The sequence below is a fragment of the Staurois parvus genome, unplaced genomic scaffold, assembly GCF_062004578.1.
Source record: "Staurois parvus isolate SC_StPar_1 unplaced genomic scaffold, SC_StPar_1.0 ptg000149l, whole genome shotgun sequence".
Taxonomy (NCBI): domain Eukaryota; kingdom Metazoa; phylum Chordata; class Amphibia; order Anura; family Ranidae; genus Staurois; species Staurois parvus.
In genome coordinates, this window is record NW_028317945.1 from 975,853 (window position 1) to 997,367 (window position 21,515).

At 40.9% G+C, this 21,515-nt stretch overlaps 1 protein-coding gene across 5 annotated transcripts in view; it reads left to right on the plus strand.

Annotated features, from left to right (window-relative positions):
- The window catches only part of SGSM3 (small G protein signaling modulator 3), a 247,573-nt gene that overhangs the window by 20,716 nt on the left and 205,342 nt on the right, over nt 1–21,515 (plus strand). For all 5 annotated transcript variants that reach the window (XM_089674219.1, XM_089674222.1, XM_089674223.1 and 2 more), the window contains exon 2: nt 13,112–13,289. In XM_089674219.1, coding sequence (XP_089530345.1) covers nt 13,283–13,289 — 7 coding nt within the window. In that variant the 5' untranslated portion in view covers nt 13,112–13,282. The remainder of the gene's footprint in view (nt 1–13,111; nt 13,290–21,515) is intronic.

Sequence of the window (21,515 nt, forward strand, 5' to 3'; positions counted from 1 at the left end):
GGGGTACGCCTGGGAGTTCTGGCACGGAGGCCTTCATTACGCAGTGTGCGTCTTATTGTCTGGGCTGAAACTTCTGTACCCACATCTGACAAATCTTTTCTCAGTTCCTCAGCAGTCACACGGGGACTTCTCTCCACTCTACGCTTCAGGTAGCGCACAGCAGTCGAAGTCAGCATCTTCTTTCTGCCACGACCAGGTAGCGTTTCAACAGTGCCCTTTGCCTTGAATTTGCGAATGATGCTTCCTAAGGTGTCTCTTGGTATGTTTAACATCTTTGCAATCTTCTTATAGCCATTGCCCTTCCTGTGAAGAGAAATCACCTCTTCTCTTGTCTTCCTGGACCATTCTCTTGCCTTCACCATGTTTGTAACCACACCAGTAAATGTCTAGAAGGAGCTGAGTATCACAGTCATTTTAAAGCTGCCTAATTGGTGCTTATTATGCTTGATTGCTGCTCGGTGACATCCACAGGTGTTTTCAATACCTGATGGAAAGCACCTGTATGAACCTCTGTTCTTCAGAGTGGTAGTCTTTAAGGGGTTGAATAATTGTGGCAATGAAGAAACCACATAAGAACCATTTACTACTGTATTACATAAACAATTGATGTCATTTTAGTTGCATTTGGGTAGTTACAACGTCCTTGTAGGATTTGATTCTGAATACAATTCCAAATGTACACTATAGTCCCTAAACCCCTTTACAGCATTGGGGGTTGAATAATTTTGGACACAACTGTATGTGTTAGTGCATGCTGGATACTAGCCCAAGCTCGTCTGTGTGCCTTCTGTAAAACATTAACTACTTGCCGACTGGCCAACAGTAATTTTACCCAGGCACCATGACATGCCAATACATCGCTATGCTCATGCACACTGTGCTCACCACCCAGGGCCTCCAGTGACATGACCTGCAACCACTGTGTCCACCAGACAGTTGATTGTGGTGCTCGGTATCAGGATGCTGTGAGCGGCCCATATAACACGTGATCACGTCACCTAGTAAACAAGAGTCATAAATGGAATCCATTCATGGCATCATTGTTTAATACTGTGTGTGATCTGCTCTCTCACTAGTGATCACAGTGGTACCTGGGCGAAGCACAACACCCTGTACAATGTGATACCTGTGGGCCAATTGAAACATCACAATAGTAAACGGTCATGAATGAAAGCCATTCATGACATTTCAAACAATTCCTGTTACAGTGATCATCACTATGGTGATGCTGAAATACGCTGATGAAAAAAATGTATGTAAAAAAAATAAATATTTTTTTTAATAATTAATTTTTTAAATTACCAAACTAGTCATATGATGGCGCTGTACTGCACTGGTGACAAAAAAAAGTGAAAAAAATGTATTTGTTTTCTTCATTTTCCAAAACAGTGACAAAAAATACAACTTCAAAAAACTTTCCATGCCTCTTACTAAATACTATGGACTGTCTGCTTTCCAAAAAGGGGTAATATGGGGTGGGGGGTATTTGTGTGTGTCTTGGCATTTAAGGGCCTTAAGAAATGAGCTAGGCAGTCAGTACATAAGGATTGATCAATTTTTAAATAGGGGCCTGTCTGTTCACTAGATCCTGCTGGATAGGGTCAGTGCACAAGTGGTGTGGCATTTATGGCTGGGAGGTGGTTCACAGGTGTTGGTGCTGTGGTGTTTTGTTAGGCTGTTAGATCAGTTCTGAGGTGTTTTTTTTTTTTTTTTGTTCTGTCTAGGCTAAAAACGGTGAGAGGGAATCCAGTAGCAAGAGAATGTGTCCTTCATGCAAAAATAATTTGGTGGATTCTTGTAGAAAGCAGTTATGCAAGGAGTGTATCTCAATGCTAGAAAAGGAAGAGGCAGCTTCCAGTGACTTTCTGGCTGCTATGACGGTAGAACGGAGTGCAACTTTGCAGTCATTTAAAGGTTCATTGGGGTCTTTGGAACCTGCTGCCCCCACCACAGTCATCAGCTTCCTTTGGCGCAGGGTCTGGGATACCCTCGGCACAGGTGGCTTCCTCCTCGCCATTGTGTGATAGAGATTCAGAGAAAGACAAAGGGGAGGAGGCTGCGGATTCCTCAGCATCTAAGTACAAACTGTTGCTAGAAGAGGTGGATGGCCTTCTTAAAGCGATCAATGCTACCTTAGGCATTAAAGAGGAAGAGAAGAATCTCGCTCTACATGATCGGATGTACCTGGGGTTTAGCGAACCAAAGGGTAGATTTTTCCCTGTTCATTCACCTATCTCTGATATGATGAAGAAGGAATGGGCAGGATCCTGCAAGTAAACCATTTTTTTCCAGGTCCCACAAAAGGAGGTTCCCATTTGAGGAAGATACCTCAGCAGTTTGGAACTACAGTAAATGCCTAAGCTGGACACAGCATTTTCCTAGGTCATAAAATATACAGATTTAGCTTGAGGACATGGGAAGTTTGGAGGAGGCAATGGATAAAAGGTTGGAATTGCTCTTGAAAAGGTCCTGGCAATCCATCATGGAAACTTTGAAACTTACTATGGCAGTCACCTGTGTGACTAAGAATCTAAAACACTGGTTAAACCAGCTGAAGGCACACATTAATGCAGGGACCCCAAAAGAAGAAAGATTTGTTTTCAACAATTTCCAAAGTGGTGGGATTTATAGCGGATGCATGCACAGAATCTATACGCATGACCGCTTGTTCAGGAGCGCTGTCTAATTCAGAACTTCGTGCCTTATGGCTGAAGACCTGACAGGGAGATAAGAAAGGTTGTGTGGAATCCCATTTTTTGGAGATATCCCTTTTGGGCCAGACTTGGAGTAAATTTTGGATCACACAGTGGATAAAAAAAATCTTTCTCTGTGAAAAAGAAAAAACTGCCCTCAGAGAAGTCTTATGTAACAATGCCACTTTAAGTTGCACCGTGCACAAAGATTTTCCAGCTCACAGGACTACAATCTATGTGCCAGCAACCAGAGAGCGATTGTCACTGGATTAATTATTTAAGCAATTACCTTTTTAAATTTCCACCACTACCTTTTACCGAGAAGGAGGAAACTCACAAATCATGGCAGTAACACTATGATTTTAGTATAAACGTCTGCAACACATACTGTCACCACAGACCGGTATATTCAGAGGATTATTATCACTAGCACTCTTCAAGAGGCAGGGATTCTTTAGTTTGCATTAAAAGTCTAAGAGATAGTTTTAATACTTTTCAAAATAGGGTTTATTAATGAATAGATCAAATGGTGCAATTAAAATATTTACAGAAAAGGATGTTACAAAGACATAAGGAGAACAATAACGCAACAGAGAAATAAAAGGAGGTGAAAATGAAGAATACTTGCAAAGTCCTGGTTTGAGCAGAGTCCAATTGTCCAAGCAAAAACTTTGCTATGGATCTCTTAGGTGTTCTTTGGTTGATGTTTAAACGAGAGCTTGCTTACCAGGTTCGCTCATCCCCTTTTCTGTGATATCAAAGGGGTGTCGCCAGAGACAACTGACCAATAATCCGGTTTGAGAGATGGCTGCCGGGAGGTCACCGCATTTATGACCAAGTCCCAACTACAGTTTCATACTAATATTAAAAACTTCCAATACGTGCAAGTGGTAGTCTAGAAACTGACAGAATATTATTCAGAATTATATTTCGTATCCAGGAATACCAAACACAGCGTACCTTTGTCACCCGTGAGGCAGGAGACTGCTTTCTCTCCTTTCGTATGTGCTAGGGTAGTCAAGTATGACCTTGATTTATTCGGTATGATATGCCCCATTCAAATATATACCTAATATTAATATGTCCTGTTCCTGTTGATTTTTATGAATTGTATGTGGAATTGTTAAGTTGGGGAATAGACGTTCTATGGTGCGCTCTCCATTCCTAGAGCTTTAATGTCCTTACACGTCATGTGTGACAGGCTTGACTTGAGTTATTGTTTTACGATGGGTCAGAGGAAAGAGTTTTTCCATAGTTTGTAGAAACCGACATCCTGCCAAGACTAACTAGCTGTTTACATCTCTGACTAGGTCTATTGTGTTTTATCAAAAGTGGAGTTCCAGCCATTTTTATGTTTATTAAAAGTCAGCAGCTACAAAAAAACTGCAGCTGCTATCTTTTAATAAATACACACTTACCTGTCCCAGAGTCCAGCAATGTTCTCACCCATGATGTTCCTTCTTTCCTTCTCTCCTTCACGGCACCAGCATCTCAGCTGTGGGCACTAGGCTGTGACAGTCTCCTGGGACCTGTGAAAAGTCCCAGGAGACTGCGGGAGGGAGGAGGGGGCCGAACTTCCAGCTCACTTCACTGCAGCGAACTGTCAAAAATCAAGTACCCGCTCCCCCAAAAATGTGGCAAATATGACAGTGGAGGGGGGGAGGAGGAGGCAAATAAGCGAAGCTTCTGCTTTTTAGTGGAAATCTGCTTTAAGATAAGAGGCTCTTTTGAAGTTTGTTAAAACTTACAGCTACAAATTCCACATTTTGCAAGCAGAGGGAGGGAGGAAGGTCACTGCTCATGAAAACAAAATGGCTGAGACCATAACAAAATGGCTGTCGCCTACAGCTTTCATGTCCCTATTGTGCGCAATCGTTACAAGTATGAGAATTTGTGGAAATTCCTCCAAGAAAGTATTTTGTCATGGACATTCCGAAAAATTCAGTAAAAGCTCTAGCTATGAATAACCTGATTCAGAAATGATACTTCAGAATGTGATTATTCCATTCCCTTCAGGAGAAGAACAGATGGGTTTTTATTCCCACATATTCCTAGTAGGAAAGCACGCCACCTAAATTCTCAATTTAAAACCCTTCAACAAAGCAGTTCAAAACAAAAGGTTTTGGATGGATTCTATCTTTTTTGGTCAAAAATGTTCTGCTTTCAGATTACTTGGCATGGATCGATCTAAGGGATGCCTACCTCCTTTACATCCTGTTTGGAGAGTGCTCCCAAAGATTTTTGACTAGCCCTGAGGTCAGAACATTCTATTCAGCACCTGCAGTTCAGGGCGCCACCATTTTGGCCTGTCATCATCACCCCACATTTTCACAAAAGTGATGGCAGAGTCCTTTCCACGAAAGTGATGGCGGAGGCATTAGGCTAATTCCGTATCTGGACGACCTTCTGTTTCTAGCAAACTCAGAAGACCAGTTAAAGGAGGACTTACAAGTGGCCCGCAATCATCAGGAGAGCTTGGGCTAGATCTTAAAGGGCCAAAAGTCCAATCTGACCCGTCCAAGAAAGTTCTGTTTCTGGGGTTTTGAGAGAACAGAAGATTGTTTTGCCAGAAGAGAAATCGCAAAATATTCAGGTGGCAATGGCTTCAGTGCAATCATCAGGTGTCAATCAGAATCTTGATGTCAGCCCTCGGCCTATTGACAGCTTCCATTACAGCAGTCCAGTGGGCAAAGATACACTTAAGACCCCTACAACACTTTATTCTGAAAGTATGGGATGGGGATTTGACCTTTCTGGGCACCAAGGTAAAGGGTACCAAGGGTAAAAAAAGATCCCTCTGGTGCTGGGAATAACATGAAATTCTTTCAAAAGGTCTGGTCTGACTTTTTCCAGTAAGAAAGATTCTCACCACAAATGCCAGCTCCTGGGGCTTGGACGCACACTTGGTAAGTTATCTGACGTAGGGGCAGTGGTCAAAACCACAAGTGACAAATTCTGCAAACTGGAGGGAGCAGAAAGCTGTTACTCTAGTGTTATTAGCTTTCTCCCAGAAGCTCCAGAGCCATCATGTGCAGGTCTGCACAGACAACGCCACGGCAGTAGCCAATGTAAACAGGCAAGGGGGCACAAAGAGCAGGAGTCTTCAAAGACTGGCAGAGGAAATTCTGGCTTATTCAGATGTCAGTCCAGCGTCCTTGTCTGCAATACATCTCAAGGGCTTGCTAAACCTGGTAGATGACTTTTTAAGCAGGCACCAAGTATAAGAAGGAAAATGGTGTCTAAATCAGGATGTCTTTCTCAGCTTAGTTTGGGAATGGAGACAGCTGCTGATAGACCTGTTTGCGAACTGCCAAAATGCCAAAACCTGTCAGATTTTTCCCCTTGAGCAGAGAAGATGGATCAGTGGGAATAGATGCCCTCACCGAAAAGTGGGGCTTACCGCTGTGTTACACTTTTCCCCCCTTCCAACTAATTCTGCAGGTCCTGAAGAAAATTCAAGCTGAAAAAGTGGCGGTTATTTTTGTAGCTCCTTTCTGGTTGAATAAACAGCTGTTTTCCATTATCCTCCAGCTAGCAGACAGACCGTACTGGATGCTTCCACTCAGGAAGGACCTGCTACAACAGGGACCTCTCTGTAATCTGAAGATAGAAAGCTTGCGCCTCACGGCTTGGTTTCTGAGAAGAAACTGCTAGAGAGGAAGAGTTTCTCACAACGCCTAGTGGGCACCCTTCTGGCAAAAATGTCACGAAAGTAATTTACAAGACAGTTTGGAATGGTGCTCCTCCAATGCAAGGCCCCTGGAAGACCTTACTTCTGTCCTGTGCTGGAATTTCCGCAACAATGGGCAGACAAGAAATTAGTGATCAGCACTCTAAAGGTCCAGGTCTCAGCATTAGGAGTCTTTTAGGAGCACCCTATTTCTTCAGAACCCTTAATCATTAGATTCTTCAAGGCGTTATCCCACTCCAGACCAGTTAAGGTATTTCTTAAATGGGATCTCTCAGTGATTCTGCAAGCCCTAACCAAGTCTCCTTTTGAACCTCTAAGCTCTGTGACTTTGAAGTCCAACACATTGAAGAGAATGCTACTTATAGCTATGACTTCGGCACACAGAATTAATGACCTACATGCTTTATCAATCAGAGAACTTTTTTAATGATTTATCGGGATAGGATTGTTCTAAAGACTGATCCAGCCTTTCTTTACCATCGGTTTATCATTGTTCACAAAATGTTGTTTTGTCAGAATTTTGCCCTAACCCGTCAGAGAGCTTTTACAAAGAATTTCACAGAATTGCTGGGACCAAAAAGGGGCAGGAAGCCACCATAGGATCCATAGCCAGATGGCTAAGATTGGCAATTAAGTTAGCTTATTCACATTCAGACCTTGATCCACCTGCCTTTTCCACCGTTGGGGATTCATGTTCATTCTGCGAGTGCCTTGGCATGTACTTGGGTAGAGAAGGCTGGTGCCACCCTGGAACAAATTTGTAAGGTGGCGACATGGTCAAGCATGTCCGCCTTTGTATGCCATTACAGACTGGATTTGTTTTCAGCTGGGGAGCAGGCTTTCAGTAGGAAGGAGTTGCAAGCTGTGATCGCGCCCTAAGGGGGTAAGTTCTTGTTTATCCTCTCATGCTGTCCTGAAAGACGTTTTGAGAAAATTCAAGTTAGGCTTACTGGTAACTTTTCTAGTAGTCTTTCAGGACAGCAATAATTGCCCACCCTGATATTGTTATGCTGTTGGCCTATCTGTTCTAATCTTTTTACCATTATTTAAGTCCTGACACTTGTCCAGTTGACAATTACTGAACTATGCAATGCTGGAGCCAAATGATTTTCATACAATTTTTGTCTAAGACAGATTGAGCTTTCTTTTGGTGGTAGGTAATCACAACTGGATTTTTTATTTTTACTATATAAATAAAAAATCCTGAAAATGTTCAAAAAAATGTTTTTTTTTAAGTTTGTCATACAGTTTTGCTAATAAATAATTTTTATTGATACATTTAGGCCAAAATGTAAATTTGCTGCATTTCTTTGGTAAATATAACCTGAATCGGTGGAAATTATTTAGTCTGCATGAAAGTTGTCTTCAAACTATGCTATATACAATGGGTGTAGAAAAGAATACTCCTCCCTCCCTCCCATTTTAAAATAATCAAATTTTGTTGATTTGCAGCTTGGAATGAAGACACATAGGGGTTTATTTACTAAAGCTGGAGAGTCCAAAATCAGACTCCCTTCTGCATAGAAACCAATCAGCTTCTAACCTCAGCTTGTTCAATGAAGCTTTGGCAATGAAACCTGGAAGCTGATTGGTTTCTATGCAGAAGGGAGTCTGATTTTGGACTCTCCAGCTTTAGTAAATAAACCCCATAGTTTTTGTCCTATCAAGCTGTATTTACTCTTATACAACTTATAACACCAACATGTCAGACAAAAATTAAAAAATGTCAAAAACAGAATCACTGAGTTGGAATAAGGATCACCCCCTTCCTAAAAAGGACTTCTAAACTTGACCAGGTATAGCTAATCACCTTCTTAATGGCACACAAAGCCATTTGACTTTCACCTGTGATCAGCTGTGGTAATTTTGATTAGCTCAGAATGAAAAGAGCTTACATAGAGCATTTCAGTCCCTGATAGTACAACTGAAGCAAACAATCAACTATGGGTGGTAAGGCACTGTCAAAAGATCTCTGGGATAAAGTTGTGGACAGACAAGTCATGTGATGGATACAAAAAAAATTGCAAACCCTATTATTAAGAAGTGGAAGGTATTTGGTAAAACACAGACCCTCGATCAGAACGTCCCTCGATCAGAACGTCGCTCCAAACTGGATGAAAGAGCCAGGAGGAAACTTGTCAGAGAGGCTACCAAGAGGCCTACAGTAACTCTGAAGCAGTTGCAGGAATTTATAAGAGTGGCCATTGTGTGCATTTGACAACCATATCACAAATTCTTCACAAATGTGGCTTGTAATGGAAGGCTGCAAGAAAACTCTTCAAGAAAGGCCACATGCAATCACGACTGAGCTTTGCCAAAACGCACCTTGAAAATTCTGAGGCTAAATGGTCAGATGAGACTAAAATTTAATTATTTGGCCTCAACAACAAACCATACAGTATGTCTGGCGGAAATCCAATACAGTTCACAATCCAAATAATACCATTCCTACAGTAAAGCATGAAGGTGGTAATATCCAGTTATGGGGTGTTTCTCTGCAGCAGGGACTGGAGCACTTCTCAGGATAGAGGGAAAAATAGATGGGGCAAAATACTGTCAAATTCTTAAGGAAAATCTGCTGCCCTCTGCCAGAAAGTTGTCAATGGAAAGATGGTTTACCTTCCAACATGACAATGACCCAAAGCACACAGCAAAAATGAGCACACAGTGGTTGAAGGAGAAAAAGGTAAATGTCCTTGTATGGCCTAGTCAGAGCCTAGACTTAAACCTCATTGAAGATCTGTGGAATGGACTGAAGACTACAACCCACAAACAGTCACCATTGAATTTAACTGAACTTGAGCAGTTGTGCAAAGAAGTGTGAGCAAATATTGCAAAGTCTAGTGTGGAAAGTCAGTAGAGACATATATTCCAACAGACTAAGGCTGGCCATACACTATACAGTTTTCGTACAAATGTCTGTACAATTTCTGCCCAATTTCCTTTAGATTTATCTTCAGCTATGTAGTGCAAGGGCCTGCCTAATTGAATACAATTGAAAATGTTGTTTAGGTTTGACCTCATATTATATGGTTTTTGGTAAATCTAAAGCAAAATTCTCAAGAAAATTGTATAATGTATGGCCAGCATAAAGTCTGTAATTAAAGCAAAAGGTGGTTCAACAAAATACTGATGGAAGGGGGTGATCCTTTTCTCAACTCAGTGATTCTGTTTTTGAATTAAAAAAAAAAAATTCTGACATGTTATATCTTTCACTTGGATGTTATAAGCTGCACTGACTAGATACAGTTGAATAAAAAAAAACTGTGTCTGTCTTCATTTCAGGCTGCAAAGCAACAAAATGTGATTATTTTAAAGGGGGTGATTCTTTCTATACCTACTGTATATATTTGCAAGTTGATCATCTTGATGTACTGACTTCTTATCTCATTTCTTGAGGCCTTAAAATACCAGGACAGTACAACCATCCCCCAAATGACCCCTTTTTGAAAAGTATACAGTTTAAGGTATTTAGTAAGAGGCATGGTGAGTTTTTTTTAAGTTGTAATTTTTTGCCAAAATTCTTTGGAAAATTTCAAAAGTTTTTTTCTTTTCTTCACAGAATTTTAATTTTTAACAAGTTATTTCTCACGCTCAGCATAGGCACACTAATAATTACACCTAAAAACACACATTTTGCTGCTTTTCCTGAGTATAGACATATCGCCTGCATGAAACTTTTTCAGAGCCTAGCTACATAGAGAGGTCTAAAATCCAAAGAGCACCTTCACCTTCTGCTAGCAAAAAATCGTCAGTCACCTGGCGATGCAGTGTGACAAGGGAGTGCTAATCAGAATAGTGGTAGAATGACTGACGGTTTTCTGCACTGTAAAACACCAGTCACCAGTAGAACACACAGAAAACAATTGTTTTCTGTTCACACTGAAATGCAGCCCCAAGCTCCACTGCAGTGATCTGCAATAAAATGCAGACATGCTGCATTTTATCGCAGCACACTAGACAGGTTCACATATCATTGTACAGCAGCACAATGCACTGCCCTCTATGATGAAATGAATGAAGGGAGGAGCACCTTTCATAGTTCTGAATCTAATAGAGAGCTAAGCACATCTCTAAACCCATAAACACTGTTCTTCATTTATTTCCAGCTACATGGTAAGGCCACCCCTCTGATGGCATTAATGTGTTGAAGGAATTGGGGTAGAGTCGGCAATTAAAGGTGACTATACATAGTTAGAAAATCCTTCGAAAAAACGTTCGATACATTTAATCTTTCAATTTTCGAAACCCAAAACATGTTAATTTTTGTAGCATAAACAACCAAATCTAAGCCTTAGTAGTAGAATTGATCAGAAAGAGTATAAAAAAAAACAAAAAACAAAAAAAAAACAACCTGCAGTGCATGTGTTAAAATGTAACCCTGTAAGTACAAGCAACGAAAAGAAAGATCTTTCTTCTTCATACAGTTGGCAAATGGTAGGGTTCACAAAGGTTAAAAAATCTTTACATCATTTCTGCTAATTATTCAATTGATCAAATAATGTACCATTTATGTTAACAAGTTCGGACACTTTTACCCCCTTCTTGTCCAGGCCAATTTTCAGCTTTCAGTGCTGTCACACTTTGAATGACAATTGTGTGGTCATGCAACACTGTACCCATATGAATTTTTTTTTAAATTTTTGAGACAGATAAAACTTTATTTTGGTGGTATTTATTCACCACTGGGATTTTTATTTTTTTGCTATATAGTGAAAAAGTCCAAAAATGTTGAAAAAAAGTGTTTTCCTTATAAAATGTTGCAAATAAATAATCTTTATTCATAAATCTTGGCAAAATGTATTCAGTTATCTTTTTAGTAAAAACAAAACAACCCAAATTAGTTTATAACCAAAAATTATAATTTTTCAAAAAAATGTTTTTTATTTTTTTTATATTTATTATTTTTTTTTAACATACTGTCACCCTAGCATACAGTATCACCATAATGACACTGTACTACTTGTGGGGGGTGATGAAGATTTTTTTTTTTTTTTTTACACACTGATTGCATTTACAACCATAAAGGCTGTAAAAGCAATCATTTCTCCTTCTCTATGGCTGCATTCTTGCAGCCATTGAGAAATACTGTGTGAGCTGTGATTTATCACATCTTGCCACATGGTACAAGGCTGTTGTGAATAGCCCTGTACCATGTGACCTCTGTGATCATACACAGATTTCACACGTAGTAAGCAATGATGTCAAGAAGTGACATTTTACTTACACCTATTTATGTGATCACTGATTAACCAATCAGTGATCACATAATCGGGACCTCACACAGAGGTCCCGTACAGTGATCGGTGTTCAGGGAGCGCGCACAGTCCAAAATGGCGGGCGCCGTTTATGAACGGCAACCCGCCCCTGCACTGCCACTGTCCAGCCGTTTATATACAGCAGCCGGACGGGAAGTGGTTAAAGATCAATAATATGTCAACAATTGGGGAAAAATTTTGATACAATAATGCTGTTATCGCATGCACGTTCGAAAGATCTTTATCAAATATGACCTTTTTTTTTTTTTTTTACTTTTTTCTAATCATGTAGGGCCACAATTAGCTTGTAGTAACAAGCTACATTGGTTGTGCGGAAATTGTTCTCTGTGGTGATTTATCTAATGGAAGTTAGATAACCACTGTGGAAGCCTTTGTGATGTTCTGTAACCGGTTGTAACTGCTTTTGTTATTAATCATTCAGTGCAGTTCATAATGAAAGATAGTTTTCAATTGATTGCTATGGTTTACTGAGCAACATTGCTTTTATGTCGACTTATTAAATCAAACATGTTTTCCAAGTAATGCTAGAAATTAACTTTCCAAACTACTTTTAAGCACTGTCTGCCTGGCTTTAATAGAGGGCTACATTTTAAGTGAAGCAGTACATGCTGACTTCAGAAAAATGTATTATATGATTAATTGCTATAGATTACTGCAGATAAGTGCATAATAAAAATCTTCAATGAACAATAATTCAGTATATAACTTGCATACTAAAATATTATACAGTAGCTAATATTCTATATCAGCAGGTTCAGTCTCAACTGATGGCCTATAAAAAGGTGTCTCATTACCAAGGTGTCACACAACAAACATCTCATGATGGGTAAAAGCATAGAGCTCTCTCAAGACCTTCACAACCTTATTGTTGCAAAACATACTGATGACATTGGTTACAGATGGATTTCTATACTTCTGAATGTGCCAGTGAGCACTGTTGGGGCCATAATCTGTAAATGGAAAGAACATAATTTCACCATAAACCAGCGACTATCATTATGAATAGAGCGCTTTCTATTTAAAATTTTGCTCTAGGTGATAATAGCCATATTAGTGCACTTTGTAATTTGGACTGTAAAGAAGGGAACACCCCAAAAACTTGTCCTGAAAATTTAAATGATAGTGCAAATAAAGTATTGTATACAGTATTCAATTTGTATTGTTTTCTGTTTAAATTTGGAAACCTAATCTTTCTTATGACAATTACTAAATTTACAAAATTTTGCCTCAGCAGGACAGTAATGGCAGACAGATCTTTTTAAATGTTGTATATTTATCTTTGTGAAGAGTTGATAAACAGTGACTCAGTAGTCAACAGCTTGTGTGTGCTAGGCTAGCCCTTAGGGTGCAAACATTGAGGGCACATAGCTTGAATACAGAACCACAACCCTCAGACTTGGCAGCAATGTCAATTTGTTAATTCATTGAAATGTTTTTTTTTTTCTCAGCACAGAGCACCTGACAGAAGCATCCATCTCTGAAAGGACACCGATGCCAAAGCTGCACCACATGACTGGTTCTAGCTTCTCTCCTGAGCTTACATAGTCTTCAAAAGTCTTTGTTAATTGTACTGTGCCCAAGACTCTACACTTTAAGCCAACACTCTGTACTCTGGCACCATGTCAGGTAAGGGAGGGGAAACTTATTTTTTGTTTTCAGGGACACTTATTCTTATTGTAAATAAAGATGAAAATCCTTCTTTGTGCACATAAAATTTGTTTTATCATAGGTAACAATGTGCTGCAGAAAGATGTCCACACCCTAATCACTTTAATATTGTATATCACGTTGATATTGTATATTAGCTTGGCCTATTTACAATCAGGGGGCATTTGATTTTAGATCTGTTGGTAATAAAATGAACATGCAGTCCTCATACTTCTCTGAGATCTTCAGGAGAAAAAAATGTACCATATTGCAGCACACCAGTCCTTACGGCTGCTTTCAGACAAAAGAGTTTTTTGAAGCGCTTCTGTGTTAAAAAAAAAAATACAAAAGAAAAAGCCCAAGGAAAGCTCATGAAAAATGCTTCCCTATGCATGCGCTACCCATGTGTTGTAAAACATTCTGCTTGTAGCAGTCTTGAAGTATGTTTGTTCAGGTAAAAATCTGCCCCAAAAATGCTTCTTCCCATTGAAATAAACACCTCAAAATACACCTGAGAAGTGTTTTTGGTGCAGTTTTTAAGGCACATGTTCTTTAAAAAGCAAGTATATGATCCAAACGCACACGTTCCTGCGTTAAAAAATGGCTGTATGTATGAGTGGGTGCTGCAGTGACCGTCGGCTGGAACCGAACAAAATCAGCAAGGAAAAAATGTCACCAGCACACCGAGGATCACCAATATGGGTCCAAAGGTTTTAATAAACCATCACATAGTTACAGCAAGGCAACGTTTCGGAGTCTCGCAGGACCCCTTCATCAGGCATGTGACCATCAGGTCACATGCCTGATGAAGGGGTCCTGCGAGACTCCGAAACGTTGCCTTGCTGTAACTATGTGATGGTTTATTAAAACCTTTGGACCCATATTGGTGATCCTCGGTGTGCATGTTCTTTAAAAAAACACACCGAAAGCTTGTTAAAAAAAACGGCAAAAATGCATATGTGTTTTTACCACTGTTTAGTGTGAAATTAGCCTAAATGTGGTGTCTGCATTTGTTTTTTTTTTTTCTTATCTGGTGATCATGGCAGTAGCATACCTCCTGGTATAGGGTGACGGCGTCAACTCACTGTACTGTATATATGCAAGGGCAGCATTGTCACTCTAGACTATTCTTCTGATTTGAACAACAAACATCTCCCTTCTCCTCATCCCTGTAACATGAGGAGATGTTCTGTAGTTCACATGAGAGAACTGTTGACAGCCATTAATATTGTATGAGACTTTAGTTTAGAGCACAGGAAGTTATAAGCACATTGGTTTTCTAGCACAGTCATCAGGCACATTTCTGTACTTGTAGAAAATGTACTTGGTCTGAAAAAAGAAAATAAATACAGTCATATTCAAGAACTGTAAGGGCTATATTGAAGAGAATAACCTCCAAGGTGGTATTCTCAGAGGTACTGACGGTACCTTGCTAGAGAGGCAGCAGGAGCTAACAGAACTTTAGTGACTGAGGAATTTGGGCAGGAGAGAGGGTTTTGGGTTCCTGGAGAACTGGGCTGACTTCTCAGTCAGTTACCGGCTCTATAGTAGGGATGGACTGCACCTAAATGGGAAGTGTTCAGCTCTTTTGGGGGAGAGGATGGCCAAAGAGTTGGAGGGGCTTTTAAACTAGGCAGCGGGGAGGGGGGGGGGGTATAGTGTGCGGGAGGAATCAGAGGAAGCGATAGCTAGCAGTGGGCGAAGGTCAGAGGATGCTAATGGAGGCATTAGGGGGAGCATAACCATAATACCTAAACAAGGGGGAAGTGGATTGGCAAAACATAATCACAGCCACAGAACAACTAATGAGGAAATAATTTGTGGCCGTATAAAACCGAGAGGCATGTACACAAATGCTAGAAGTCTAGCTAACAAAATTGAAGAAGTGGAGCTGCAGATGCACGAGGAGGATTTTTACTTTGTGGGAATATCAGAAACCTGGTTTGACAGGTCATGTGACTGGCTGGCAAGTATGCAGGGGTATTCCTTGAATTGGAGGGATAGAGAGGGTACAAGAGAAGGAGGAGGGGTATGCCTGTATATCAAGAATGATTTGCTTGTGAACATGAGGAACGACATTGCAAATGGGGCAAGGGGGAGGTGGAATCCCTGTGGATGGAGCTTCAAAGGGAAGAAAAAGGCGGGAAATTAATAGTGGGTGTATGCTACAGGCCCCTTAACTTAAAGGAAGAGAAGGAGTTTGATCTTCTATCACAGTTAGAAATGGCAGCGAGGCAGGGCAATGTCATCATTATGGGGGACTATCTAGATATTGACTGGGCAGAAGGAACTGCTAAATCATTTAAGGCTCTTCATTTCTTAAATGTCATACAGTTCAACTTCATGTGCCTATTGGTGGATGCCCCAACTAGAAAGAATGCATGACTAGATTTAGTGAGAACAAAAACGGGGATCTGGAAGCAGATGAGGAAATACACAACAGCTTGGGAACCATTTACCATAAATCATACGAAAAGGAGGCATATGGGAAGCACAAGAACACTTAGTTTCAAAAGAGCCAACTTTTCTAAACTGCGCACAATAATTAAACTTTAATGTAAAAAGATATATCAAAGATAAAAAAAATTGCCTTTAAAAAATATAACAGAGGGGTCATTGTCCGCATACCAACACTACAAGGAATGCAATAAGAAATGTAAGCATACAATCAGAACAGCCAAGATAGACCAGGAGAGACACATAGTGGAGGAGAGTAAAAAAAAATCCCAAAAAATTCTTTAAATATATTAATAGTAACAAATCAAGGACAGAACATATTGGCCCCATTAAGGATGATGAAGGAAAGGTGATTGATAATGAGAAGGCAACTGTACTAAATGCTTTTTTCCTCCTTTTTGCTAAGGAAAAGGAGGGATATATTTTTCAAGACTGCATAATTAGTAACACATCACAGAATGTACCCTTGTGGCTAACAGAAGCCAGTGTCCGAAAAAGACTTGAAAAGCTTAACGCAAATAAATCACCAGGACCAGATGGTTTACGCCCGAGAGTTGTCAAAGAACTCAGGTTATAGCTAGGCATTTATTCCTAATTTTTATGAACAGCATACTAGCAGGAATGGTACCAGCTAATTAGTGAAGGGCCAACGTGGTACCAATATTTAAAAAAGGGCACAGATACATTCCTGGAACTACAGGCCTGTCAGTCTAACATCGATAGTATGTAAACTATTGGAGGGGATGATAAGGGACTAAAGCCAAGATTTTGCTGGTGAAAAAAATATCATTAGTAGTAATCAACATGGCTTTACAAAAGGTCATTGTTGCCAAACCAACCTGTTAACATTCTATGAGAAAGTGAGCTTCCATCTAGATAAAGGAAGGCCTGTGCATGTGGTGTACCTGGATTTTGAAAAAGCATTCGATACATTCCCCCATAAATGCTTAATTTACAAAAGTATGTAGGCATGAGACAAGAGGGTTTGTACTTCGATAGAAAACTGGTTACAAGGGGTCGTTTAAAGGGTGGTGATTGAAGTGGTTGTATTCTATGCAGGAAGGTAAAAAACCTGTGTGCAGCAGTCTCCCCCTCATCCCCACTAATACTTACCTGAGCCTCATCGTGATCCAGCAATGTGCACGAGAACCTCAGTTGTCCTGGGTCTCTGCGTCTTCATTGGCTCCCGCTGTTGTCAATCAAAGCCAATGAGGAGACAGAAGGGGCGGGACCGAGCTGCGGCTCTGTGTGTGAATGGACACACGGAGCAGCGGCACAGGAGCACGCTTCCTCTGGTGCCCGCATAGCAAGCTGCTTGCTAGGGGGCACTCAACGGGAAGGAGGAGCCAGGAACACCTGGGGAAGGGGGGGGGGGGCACACCTGAGAAGAGAAGGGGACGGGCTGCTCTGTGCAAAACTGCTGCATAGAGCAGCAGTTTTTTTTTGTTTTTTTTTAACCACTTGTCTACCAGGCATTTTTACGCCCTTCCTGCCCAGGTCTATTTTTACCTTTCAGCGCTGTTGCACTTTAAATGACAATTGCACGGTCATGCAACACTGTACTCCTATTATATTTTTATCATTTTTTTTCACACAAATAGAGATTTCTTTTGGTGATATTTAATCACCACTGGGTTTTTATTTTTTGCACTATAAACAAAAAAATGAAAATTTTGAAAAAAAAGTTTTTCCTTGTTTCTGTTATAACATTTTGCAAATAAATAATCTTTCTACACCAATTTAGGCCAAAATGTGTTGTTCTACATCTTTGGTGAAAATAACCCAAATCAGTATTTATTATTTAGGTGGTAGGAGTCTACAAACTATTTATACTATTTATACAAACTAAAAATATTTTTCATAATTTTTTTTTCTTTTACATACTGTCACCAATGCAGTACAGCGTCATCATGTAACTGGTGCGGTGGTGATCAGGGACACTGACTGGCAGCAGTATGTAAAAAAATTAAATAAATTTTAATTATTACATTTTTTATATTTTTTTTATTATTTTTTTCCTACTCCTGTGACCAGAAAAATACAATATCACCATAGTATCAGTGTACTACTCTGAGCAAGTATTCAGGATCTTTGGTTTTTTTACACATTATGATTGCTTATACTAATGAAATACTACTTAATTCAGTAGTTTTTGTTGTGATCAGCTGTGATTGGGCATAGCTGATCACATGCTACAGATGGGCTGTGATTGGCCCAGTCTGTACATGTGATCACTGTGACTAATCACAGCTCACAGCACTGTAAGCAGTGAATGGCATAAAAGGAAGCCATTCATTGTTTACAACTGTCATGTGATATGCTGTGATTGGTCACAGCAATCACATGACACTGGCAGTGGGCTGGTGTAGTGATCTGTCATCAGCTGTGTCCCGTGGACACATCCGGTGACAGATTGCACTGGAGCGAAGCCCGATCCTGGGAGGACGTCATATCCTCCCAGGATAATAGGGTTCCTGCTCGGTGGTCATTGTACAAAAGACCGGGCAGGAAGAAGTTAAAAACTGAACCTTTTAGTATTACTTTAATATCGCATATTCAGACTAGTCTGAAGTGGTAAGTGGGGTACCCCAAGGCTCTGTCCTGGGACCAATTCTCTTTATTTATAAATGATGTAGAGGTTGGTATAAATACCTCAGTCGCAGTGTTTGCTGATGATAGCAAATGTAATGCACTTGGGGGCTAAAAATATGAATGCAAGTTACTCGCTAGGGGAAGGACCTCTGGAGGAATCTAGGATGGATTTCAGAGTCCTAGTAGATGACCAACTAAGCAGTGGCATGCAATGCCAAGTTGCAGCTAGCAAGCAAAGCTAGCAGAATATTAGCATGCATAAAAAAGATTATTTACTGCAAAGATAAAACAATATTCCTGCCACTTTATAAAACTCTTGTTCTGCCACATCTGTAGTACGCCATTCGGTTTTGGTCACCAGTCCTCAGGAAGGATATGCTAGAACTGGGGAGAGTCCAGAGAAGGGCAACAAAGTTAATAAGGGGACTGGAGGACCTCAGTTACGAGGAAAAACTACAAACATTAAACTTCTTCACCCTGGAGAAGATACGCTTGAGAGGAGATATGATAGCAATATACAAATACCCCAGTGGTGATTATAGCATAAAGAATAAACTATTCAATCTCAGGGAGTATAAGAAGACACGGGGCCACTTAATGACATTGGTAGAGAAGTGGTTTAACCTTAAACTGCGTAGGGGTTTTTTCACTGTCAGAGCGGTAAGGATGTGTAGCTCGCTTCCACAATTGTCAGCAGGAAGTATTGACAGTTTAAAAAAACTCTTAGATGGACATATTAGCGAACACAGTATATGGGGATATGGGATATGATGTTGGCATGAGCACACACACACCACATAGGTTGAACTGGATGGACTGGTATCTTTATTCAACCTTTCCAACTATGTAACTGATAAGCTGAAATATACACTCACCGGCCACTTTATTAAGTGCACCTGGCTAGTACCGGGTTGGACCCCCTTTTGCCTTCAGAACTGCTTCAATTCTTTGTGGCATAGATTCAACAAGGTGTTGGAAACATTCCTCAAGAGATTTTGGTCCATATTGACATGATAGCATCATGCAGTTGCTGCATATTTGTCGGCTGCACATCCATGATGCGATTCTCCCGTCCCACCACATCCCAAAGTGAATGTACTATATATATGTAAAGTGCGGCATAAGTACCTGTAATAAATAAATTGAGATCTGGTGACTGTGGAGGCCATTGGAGTAGAGTAAACTCATTGTCATGTTCAGGAAAACAGTTTGAAATGATTTGAGCTTTGTGACTTGGTGCATTATCCTGCTGGAAACAGCCATCAGAAGATGGGTACACTGTAGTCATAAAAAGATGGATATAGTCAGCAACAATACTCAGGTAGGTCGTGGCGTTTAAACGATGCTCAGTTTGAATTAAGGGACCCAACGTGTGCCAAGAAAATATTCCCCACACCAATGCACCACCACCAGCAGCCTGAACCGTTGATAGAAGTCAGGATGGATGTATTCTTACATGTTGTTTAAGCCAAATTCTGACCCTACCATCTGAATGTCGATAATGAAATTGAGACCCATCAGACCAGGCAAGGTTTTTCCAATCTTTTTATCCAATTTTGGTGAGCCTGTGTGAATTGTATCCTCTGTTTCCTGTTCTTAGCTGATAGGAGTTGCTCCCGATGTGGTCTGCTGCTGCTGTAGCCCATCTGATTCAAGGTTCGATGTGTTGTGCATTAAGAGATGGTATTCTGCATACCTTGGTTGTAGCGAGTGGTTATTTGAGTTAATGTTGCCTTTCTATCATCTTGAACCTTCCCATTCTCCTCGGACATCAAAAAGGCATTTTTGTCCACACAACTGCCGCTCACTGGATATTTTCCCTTTTTCAGATCATTCTCTGTAAACCCTAGAGATGGTTGTGCACAAAAATCCAAGTAGATGAGCAGTTTTTGAAATGCTCAGACCATCCCATCTGGCACCAACAGCCATGCCACGTTCAAAGTCACTTAAAGTGGAGCTCCAGTCAAATCTGAAAAAGAGTCAGCAGCTACAAACTGTACCTGTTGAGTTTTAAAAAACAGCCACTCACCTGTCCTGTGATGTGTCCACACCAGCCACGTTTAGCGGATGTCCTCTCTCCAGCATCTTAACTGTGGGCACTCAGCTGTGACAGCTTGTGGCTTCACAGCCAGGTGCCTACTGCTCATGCGCAAGTAGTGCTGCGCCTTGTGAATGGTCCTATAGTCTTCTGGGACCTGTCATGTCCCAGAAGACTGTGGGGAGGGAGAGGGGAAAGACAACTTCCGATTCTGATCCCATAGGTAGTTTTAGTGGGAATGGGTACCTGTCAAACTCACTCCAAGCTTGTAAGAAGAGTCAACTACACATGCCTTTTAATGGTGAATGCATATTTGGAGAATCTCTTGATAAATTCATTCATTTTGGGGCATGACATACAGCGGGTAGCTGCCTCTTCCGGGGGAGGAGCCTAACTATGGCGGTGTAGGAGAGCGTGGTGTGGAAGCTCTCCGTCCTTTCCCACCGCCTCGGATACAGATACTGGAGAACAGGGACCGTGGGGACCTACCAGAGTATGGTGGGTTACGTGCTGAAGCCGTGGTCCCGGGCACTATGAATAGGAAGTGAACTGTGCTGTCGGATTGAAGACAGGCTGGAGACTCGTCCCAGGGGAGAGAGAGCAGAGAGCAGGGTTGCCGAGGAAACGAGGAGGCTCGGCTTGCCCACGTGTCAGCCGCAGAGAATTACTGGGTAGGGGAAATGCCGGCTGGTGTTTAGAGCTGAGAGGAGAGAGGAAGATATCGGATTGCTCCCCTCCCAGTACATGAGACATTCTTATGGGAGAAGTATGCAGCAAGATGCCTCCCTCCCCCCCCTGAATGGAAGTGACTTTGTTACAGAGGAGTGAAAACAAAGAGACCCGGAGGAAACCCCCCCCCCCCCTCCTCCCTGAAGAGAGCTATGGAATGTGACAACTAAGGAACTTGCTAGAGCTGCAGCTGTGAAGGGTGAGTGAGAGCAGCCTGGATGGATTATTGTGATATATAAATGACTGTTTCTGTTGTCTAAAGGCGAAGGAGGAGTTGTGAAAGGGGGTTTCCCTGGGGGGTCTGACGGAGAGAGAGGAGGAGATTAAAAGCAGCCTGGAAGGAATATTAAATAGAGAACTCGAAGGAAAAAAAAAGAAAAAATAGGAGT